General features: G+C 44.9%; 1 protein-coding gene across 1 annotated transcript in view; it reads right to left on the reverse strand.

Annotated features, from left to right (window-relative positions):
- The window catches only part of LOC134460579 (potassium voltage-gated channel subfamily H member 7-like), a 97263-nt gene that overhangs the window by 60253 nt on the left and 27010 nt on the right, over window positions 1-10000 (reverse strand). Inside the window, exon 3 of the mRNA XM_063212957.1 lies at window positions 1-31. This exon is cut by the window's left edge and continues 125 nt beyond it. Within this exon, the coding sequence (XP_063069027.1) occupies window positions 1-31 (31 nt within the window). The remainder of the gene's footprint in view (window positions 32-10000) is intronic.

Below are 10000 nucleotides of genomic sequence, written 5' to 3' on the forward strand. Positions count from 1 at the left end.
ATTATGTGAGTGTTGCACAGAAAGTCAGAACCTAGAGGAGAGGAAAAGTGGAGTGTAGAGAGGAGAGGAGAGGAGAGAGGACATAAGAGATCAAATAAATAAATATATAAATAAAATAAAAAAATCACGCCACGTTTTTTTTTTCTGGCTGCAGCTTATTCTTTTCATCCTTGGATTATCTCTCTCATATGCTTAAACTGCTTTTGCGCAAATAGAAGCACATCTTGTCATTGAAAACATGAGGCTGGCAGCACAGAGTGAAATAGATGGGATGTGCAATGAATGAATCTGGTAAAAAAAGGAATTCAACCAACACAACACAGTAAAATATTTATGGTTTCAGTGGCCAGCAAACCCCTGGAACGTAACTCCAGAAGGCATTCAAAGTGGTTGAGAAACCCTCTTGAATCCACACAAGTGTTCATAAGGGGGAGTCAGTCAGTTTGGATGAAACAGCGGGTGTGCAGTTTGGATGACAGCACTCCAGAGGGAACCACACCACCACCACCACCACCACTTTCAGCGCCACCTCATTGCCCCTATCCTCCACCCCTATCTCTGTCTGTATCCCTCCATCCCTCACCCGATCTGTGCCTCCCTCTGTGTCTCCATCCATCTCTGGCTTGCTCTCTGTGTCTCCCTCCATCCTGTTGCCCCTCCCTGCCTGTTCCCTTGTGAGAGCTGTGCCCGGCAGCCTTAGCACAGTGCAGTGCAGTGCAGCACAGTGCAGCCGCGCCACGCCGCATGTGGCATGCCCAGACACGTGGGGGCCCCGGGGCTTAGCTGGACATGCACAGGGCAGACAGGAAGAGGGGAAGAAGAACACAATGATTTCAGCCACGGCCCCCTCTGCCTCCAGCCTCCGGAATGCCAGTACTCCTCTCTCTCTCTCTCTCTCTCTCTCTCTCTCTCTCTCTCTCTCTCTCTCTCTCTCTCTCTCTCTCTCTCTCTCTCTCTCTCTCTCTCTCTCTCTCTCTCTCTCTCTCTCCCTACTGTCTTCATCTCTCCATCTCTCTCCACCACCCCATGCTTCTCTCTTCTCCCTCATCTCTGCCTCTCTCTCAGACCAATTCAACCCTCATTGGTGATCCGATGAGCTGCCGCCCCAAAGCCCCTGTGGGTTTTGGCGGAATCCATTAGTAAAAAAGACCCACCCTGACCCACCCCACCCCACCCCACCCCACGCCCTCTCGTCTTGTGCACATGATGAAGTGATAGCTGGTGCTCAAAGGATTAGAGAGGAATATTTGGGTGTCTGGACCACAAAAGGTTAGCCGCTCTTTGTATCTGCCACTGCTGGATTGGCCATATGGCATATAGGGCATCTACCCGGTGGGCTGTTGATGATTTTGGCGTGGCCCTCCCCTCAATGCTATCAGTCCTCAAGCCACTACAGCAGGCCTCTTTGAGATAATAACTCATATGAGATGACTGAAATTTTGGCAAAGGCTTCATTTTCTCTGTCGATGCTTGATGGACCGGTCTTTGCTAAAATGCCCGGAATATTTTTTCATCCCAGCCCAGCCCCGGTACGGTATCTGCCCGTCCGTCCCAAAGCCACAGGGGCAGCGATGGCAAATATACATTAAGCCCTGCCGGCAGCAGACATGAAAGGGCTCTATTTTTAGATGAAAAAAAAGGAATGGGACACTTGAGTGCTTCAAATAATTGTGTTGTAATGAGGTAATTAGCCACAGTGTATGGACTATAGCGCTTTATGGTGGAGAAGGAGGATTTATGGTTTAGCGGAGGTCACACGCATTAGGATGGGCAGACTTTTAACCTGTGCCATTGTTGTATGGGATATAGTATATATGTGACTTTGTGCACTGGACGTGTTAACCTCACATGCCTTAAGGGAAAAAAACTGATTTCGAGGTTTAACTCTGCATACCTTTAAATTAAAAGCTGATCTCTTGGGCTAAGGATGGGTTTAGTTGCATACCTCTGTAACCGTATGGCAAGGTGCTGGCTCTTTAACCCAACAGACCACTTCATTCCAAAGCACAGCTATGTCAATAACAAATTGGAAATTGCTTCATTTATGTCACTGATGTAGACACACATACTTTGGAGAAGCATCTGTTCTTTAAAAAGGAAAAAAATAAGCAAGATAGAGTTGGACAGATACCTTCCATCAAGGGACGTATTACTTCAAGAAAAGTCTAGAGTCTAGACAAGGCACTGAAGTTAAAAAAAAAATACAGTGCTGAATATTTATTCTCAATTTTAATTATTCATGTACATTTTCTCAATAGTCTCATGGATTTGCATCACAGTGTATGAGATGTTGAACAGTGGCATTTCCGAATGTGATTTTGCTGTAGGGAAAACGTTAGTAAAAATAGGAAGATTTTGGAAGGTCATTTTGTGGATTTGGCTTCATAAGCTGTGCTGCAAAATGTCAAGGGCAGACAGACATTAAATAAGCAAGGTACATTAGGGAATTGTACTTTGAGCTGTGATGATTGTTCATCAATATATGGACTCTTTATTTGAAAAGGTGAAAGTACTGCAGCTTCCCTAGGTCTGGAGGACACATATAAAGAAGAAAATGGCATACTCATTGGACTTGCGTCATCATTCATTCGAATGCTGAACTTCTACTGTTGTAAGGACAGCAGGCCTAACATGAACTCTTCAAATATTGTTATAGGGGAAGAATAGTGATGTCAATTTTATCCCTGTGGATTTTACTAGGGTGTTTTTAAAGGAAAATGTAAGAAAGTCAATAATGAGTCGAGAAAGAAATATAAGAAAAAGAATGAGAAAGAATGAAGTAAAAAAAGTTTACACTCAGTCTCTTATGGCAGATCTCTTGTGGTACAATCCTACAGGTCCACCTAATCAAGTTATATGGCCATTGCTGTCATTGCCTGTATGTAATGAATAGCTTTGTTAACCAAATCCAACTCAATTTGCAGTTAACATGATCCGAAATCTACAGTAAACCATTCTCGGTTCCACATTTAATCCTTCTCCGAGACAGGATAAAAATGTCAAACACCAGTAATTTTTGCAGGCCAAAAAGAGGATCTATTTCATACTCCATTTAGTCTACAATGGCCAATTTACCCAAGTGGCCAAACAGTATATTTTAATGGTTCCATTAGGGAGAAGTTTTCGCCTATTCTTATTCAGAAAACCAAAGAAAAAGTAATCAAAATCAAAGCTTGGCTAAGTTATAAAGCATTCTGTTCTGGCTAAACTACATAAATTTGTACAGATAAGATGACTACTTATTGACGCACTGGGTATTGATCCCACTATACGGTAGTTCAAAGCCAACCATTCCAGGCTCCATTCCAGACACAACAACCACCATGATTACAAACACGAGCTACTCAAAGATACATTGTTATTTTATGATGTGGAAAAGAAACATCAAACGACTGTAAAAAAAAAAAAACTTCCAAAAAGATGCAAGAAACTGAGTCTTTATGGGCTTCTGTTAAAGCCAGTGTTAAAGTAACTTCGCCGCTGCTCTTACACACCTTATTCACCGCTGCAACTGTTTATGACTGCACGCTGAGCCACATGTGCGAAGAAGACCTCAGCACTTTGCTGATTGATTTAAAGAAAGCGATTAACCGGAGGGTGTGCAACGCTGACTTCATTACCGGGTGACTGAGCGGTCATCTAAAAACCACAGCGGCGCAGTGGCTCCACAGGCTGTCCCCAGACGGGTGTCCATAACCTTGTTATATATGGCAGCCGACTCTGCTGTTGCCACTTCCCACCACACTCAGCTTTCCCTCTGCGAGAGGCCTCCAGGTGCCTATCTATCAACAGCAATCACAATAACGATACAGGCAAATCTATTTCCAGGACGAACGCGGGGGTCAATACTTTGTGTGTTTACGCTTTCCCACCAGATGCTTTGGGCTTAACGGCACCATACCGCTCGACTGTACATCACTGTCTGTGCAAATTGGATCGGGTCGTTAGCTGGAATATCAGAGAATCACCAAACGAAGGCCCACCACAGCAGCGGATTCACCATTCCATTGAGTCATTCTACTACTTCGCCTGTAACTCACAACCCTTCACCACCATTGTAAATGTAATGCTTTAATGTCAAAGAGTCAGGCTACACTGTGTGCAGATCACAGTCGGTGGTTTTATTTTTGTGACATGTGTGTAGTAAGCAAGGCGCAACCACCGCATAAACTGGGAATGGGAGTGGGGGTTGCAGGGCAGGTCAGCCCAGTAGGTCTGACATATCTCCCATCATGGTGACTAACAGTTTCTAGCCATGGGGGACATTGTGAAAGTCCATTTACTGTGCCCTGCCCCAGTGCATGAGGGACCCACTATACAATCGCCTATATTATTCTATGCTATGTCAAGCTATACTATACTATAGGCTACTATACTATACTATACCATACTATATACTATACTATACTATACTATACTATACTATACTATACTATACTATACTATACTATACTATACTAAACTATATTATACTATACTATACTACACTATACTATAGGCTACTATAATTATACTACACTATACTACACTATACTATCAGGCTGCGATTTGTAGGGGGGGATGGTGGGGATTGTCCCCCCTTCTAGTTTTGATACCTCCACTTTTCTTAGAGGATTTTAATATTTGCGGAATGTAGCTCCATTGATAATGCTTAAAATCTGAAACTTATCCCCCCTTCTGGGTCTTCAACAAATCGCACCCTGTATACTATACTATACTATAGTATACTATACTATACTATACTATACTATACTATACCATACTATACTATACTATACTATACTATACTATACTATGGCAAATTTGCACTGCTTTACTATATCTTTAGTGTGTTATATGCTAATAGGTTATAATAATATGATATCTGCATCATCATACTGTACTTGTTACGGGAAGGCTGTCTGTGTAAGCTGTGGCTGTCAGGGGCAAATATTAACAGAGATCACGTAGGGACCTTGCTGATAACCTTTCCAGCAGGGAACCGTTATGATAACAGAGAGCCATCGCTTCGAATCAGATCCAGTGAACCTGAAATCCCAACTCTGATCCTGAAGCTTAAACTTCGCTAATACTTTAAGCTGCATTCTCTAACTTTAATTGTTTATCTGATCAGAGAAATTGTTTTGAAAATCTGGACGAAGGACTGATGTTTCTGATCATGAGCTACCCACAGAGCGCAGGGATGATTTTTTGAGGATGGATCTTGTGATGAATACTTTTTTTCGTTGGTTCTCGTTCAGGCTTTTAGGAAATAAGCAAAACAGGCAATCATCACCAGAATGTGCAAATTGACAGTGCGCCAGCCACTGAAAGCCCAGCGGAGAGTCCATTCAGGATACTCCAAGAACAGAACATTTTTAGTTGCTGACGGCTAAATAAGGAGATAATCTGGTAAATGAAAATAAGCTTCAGACAGATAATTGCAAAGGCACAGACACATACACTCACACTCACACACAGCCAGAGAAAAGAGAGAGGCTGTGAGGCAGACGGGCATAAAGAGAGACAAAGACAGACGGACAAACTGACACACACACACACACACACACACACACACACACACACACACACACACACACACACACACACACACACACACACACACACACACACACACACACTTGTTTTTTAGGTCTCTTTGTCTGTGTCTGTGCCCACCACCCCATCACATTCACCACTCCCCGCACCACTTCCACTCCGCTACCCCATTCTTCCGCCGAAAAACTGCCTTTATCTCTTCATGTGGCCTGTGCTTTGAAAATGGAGCCGCGCGGCGCGTATGTTTCTCCCCTCGAGGCGGGCTACCTGATGTGTGCCGAGCGGGCAGATCAAACAGATGCCCAGCACAGCCAATGCAAATGCATTCTGCCAGCGTCTGTCTACTCTCACTCCCTCACTCTCTCTGTCTATGTCTCTCTCCGTCTCTCTCTCTCCCTCTACCTCACTCTCGGTCTCTCTCTTCGGTTCCCTTGTTCATACGCTGTCTCTCTGTCACTCTCTCTCTCTGTCTCGCTCTCTCTCATTTGCTGTCTCTCCCTGTATCTCTGTCCCTCACTTGTCATCTCTCTCTCTCTATCTCTCTCTCTCTCTCTCTCTCTCTCTCTCTCTCTCTCTCTCTCTCTCTCTCTCTCTCTCTCTCTCTCTCTCTCTCTCTCTCTCCCTCTCCCTCTCTCTCGTTACCTCTCTGGCCCTCTGTCCTGCTTGTGGACACACATTTGCAGCGTTGAGAGGCCTTCGTCCCCAGAGCCAGTCCAGGCAAGGCAAGGCTAGCCAGGCAGGCAGCCTGTCAGTAGCATTCATTAGCAGTGCTCTCCCTGTCCCCCTATATATAACCAGCTCCTGTTGCAGCACATTAGCCATGTCAGCCTATTACAGGGGGGTTGGGGAGCTCTCTGGCTGGCTGCTGCTCCAGTACAAAAAAGAGGTGTTTGTCTAATTTGATCAAGATGTATTTGTGGACTTGATGGATGGACACTTTTTTTTTGTGGAAAAATTGCACTTCAGGTGAATTTCTTTGGGTTTTTTGCCTCTTACTGTTACACAAAAAGGGGATGCTGTTGGGTCATCTAAGTGCAGGGGCTGGTTAAGTGGACAGCGGTTGCTGAAGTTGTGTGTAATTCAGCAGTTTTTAGTTCTGCAAATATATATATATATATATATAGAGAGAGTATATACAGGTATATATATATAAAGAAATCCTGTATAAATCACTTCAGGTAGACTCTTGCCATCCTCCTCTTCCTCACGCGCCCTAGAAAATTGTACTGTGCTGTCTCAACAGTATTCCATTCCTGCATGTCCTGGGACACAGAAAGTACAGTAAGAAACACTTTTTCCTCTCCAGCCCCATGTCATGGATAGAGAGGGGAACCAGGAGTTATTTAAACTCAGAAGAACTACAACTTTTCTCTCAAGAGATGAAGGATGCACCTGGCTATGCTATGCATGATTAATCAGGAACAAAAAGAAGGGGGAAAAAACCCTCAAGGAGCTGGCACACCTACTGTACAGAAAGTCCACTCCTCCCTGTTTGGCTTGCCGTAAAAATGGGTGTAATCTCCAATTTGGAAGTAAAGCCCCCTTGAACGCAATAAGCTCCACTTCATCATTCATTAATCTGTTAGCCACGGCCGGCCGTGTGCGCTAGCAATTCCCGACCCCACCCCTCTTCTCCCCCTCATCCTCCCCCCTTGCTCACCTGCTGAGTGGTTCTGGCAGGTGATTTTTGAAAAGCCATTACCTCAGGCGTGAGCGAGGCTGGGCCGCCGTGTGGCTTACTGGCAGATAATGCGGCGGAAGCCTGTTTGGGCAATTACCTCAGCACAGCAGATGGAAAAACAATAGCATCCTAAAGAGGTTAGCTATGGGGGCGGCCAGCCCACCACTCCTCCTACTCCTCCCTTACTCCTCCTGACACCATGCTGAATGTCACCTCTCTCTCCTCCTCCTCACTGCCTCCCTCTTCAAGGAAGGAAGGAAGGAAGGAAGAAAAAGTGTTGAGTAGAAAAAGAGACCTTTTGGACCCCCTTGAAAGACCCCCCTTGGAAATAATGTGGAGGTGGTGGATGAGGCCCCTCAGACGAAAATGAAAAGATCTTCTTCATAATGGGGTTTTTCGGGGGCCTTCTGTTCTGTCTGCTAATCGAGGAGAATTCCTTCCTAATGGAAAAATTAGATGTCACATTAGGGCCTTTGGGGGAAAAAAAGTAGCCCACAAATGTAAAAAAAAGAATTAGAGAGGGTGGCGGGACCCCTTTTGCCGCTTTCTTTTTTTTGGCAGAGATATCGGGAGAGCTGGCTGTGGAACGGTTGTGGAGCAGAGATTCATTTGCACCCTTTGACAGTCATTGGAAATGATTGTTGGGCCAGGCAGGTTTCAACACGCTGATTGAACAGAGAATTCATTGCGTGATTCGTTGCCAGCCGAGCCGGGAGTGAGAGTGAGAGTGAGAGGGAGAGAGTGTGGAGCCACCCGGCACTGCCAGACTGGTGCCAAGCGAAGAGAGTGTCTAGATCTTGACACTGACCAATCAACCCCAGAATTTATTAGCGCTGTGCTATTTAAGGAAACTTTGATCGAATGCACAAGGATAAAATAGCTCTGAATCAATGGCCATCATCGCTACTACGGCGTCTCTCTCTGAGAGGGATGGCGAGGCTCTGGCTCAATGTCACACTACAGCTTTCTTATTCCTCTTCTTTCTCTTTCTCCTCTGCCGTTTTCTTTGTCTGTTTGTCTATTTCTTCATGTTCCTTTCTCTTCCTGTCCGTTGGGTCTATTGTTCAATCTTTCTTTACCAATTTTTTCCCCATCTTATTTACTTTCCAACATTTCACCAAACCACAAAAGTCAAAATCTTCCATTTCATCTTAAGTCAGTGTCACATCTCGTAGGCCTTTAATTAGCTCTATGTATGCTCAAGGGAGTACCCTGCTCTATCTCCTGCTACTGCTCCTACTCCATGTCTGTACTGTACATTACATGCCTCCGAGGTGCCAGCGAATACAGTGTCAACACAAAAACAACCAGAGCACTGCCTCTCTCTCTCATGACAAGACTTGCAATTTCAGCACAGCACGTGGGCTATATTTACTGTACACCGTCCTTGCATCAGGCCCTAATGATAATACTGACCAAGGGAAAGAGGGAGCATTCTTGACAAGTAAGTTCTGCTCCAGAAAAAAAGAGAGAGAAGAAAACAGCCACCAACACTCATCCTCCAACAGTCACGAGTCAGTCACACCACACCTGTGATTATGTCTCTTGGCTAACTATGCCTCACAAAATCACGAAACATCCACCTAAGCAGGCACATGCAACATGTAATACATAAATAACCCAGTCATTATCCGGCATTGTTTGTTTAGGTGGCTAAATATGGAGGTGGATGAGCTATTTTGATTCGCGGTGAGATGGTGTGCTGGCTAGCTAGCTGGCTGGCTGGCAGGCTTGCCTGGCTCTCTCTCTCTGTGTGATACTGTGTGATAATGAGCAGGGGTGGAGTCATATACTGTATGTGTTTGCGTGTGAGGAAAACTGTGCTGACGCCGTTGTTCTTACTCCCTGCGAATAGCTGCTTCACAACAGCAATAACTGCTGTGCTGGCACCAACACCAACAATCCAGCAGTCCCAATGTTCATGATACAGTACAGATAAGATGAATTTGGTACGATTCATGCAGCAGTACACATAACACAACACAACACAACAGGACACACACACACACACACACACACACACACACACACACACACACACACACACACACACACACACACACACACACACACACACACACACACACACACACACACACACACACACACACACACACACACACACACACACACACACACACGAACAAACAAACAAACAAACAAACAAAGACACACACACACCAGTGCGTACACACACACACACGCACGCACGCACGCACGCACGCATGCACGCACACACACACACAAACACACACACATACGCAGACACACCTGTGTTTCCTCACACACGTGCATGCACACACACATGCACGCACACACAAACACATGCATGCACACCCAAAAATAAACCTCTGGCAGAGCAATAGTCCATGGCAGCATTTTCATAGGTTACCATGCACGAGCGCCATCATATGATTAAGCGTCGGAGGCTCATGGATGGGGGGGAGGGGGGCAAAAGTAATTTCTTCCTGGAAAGCCGCTGGCGTCAGCAGATTTTAAATTAGAGAACATTCATCATGCTAAGTCACGTGTGCTCAATCATAGACTCATTTCAATGATAAAGTTATTAAAGACTTGCGGTCGGTCCCTTCACAATATAAAGCTTACAAAGCAGATGCTGCGAGACAGTATCTTCCATACATGCACTGCCATGCGCTTTGGTTGTTTAGACAGATTTAAGTAGGTACTAATACCTCATACGCTACTCTCATATACACATAAATATGTGTATGAATCTAATCTAATGTCCAAGTATGAATGGCTCGGTCTGAATGACTGTGT

Source organism: Engraulis encrasicolus, chromosome 13 (genome assembly GCF_034702125.1).
Source record: "Engraulis encrasicolus isolate BLACKSEA-1 chromosome 13, IST_EnEncr_1.0, whole genome shotgun sequence".
Lineage (NCBI taxonomy): Eukaryota > Metazoa > Chordata > Actinopteri > Clupeiformes > Engraulidae > Engraulis > Engraulis encrasicolus.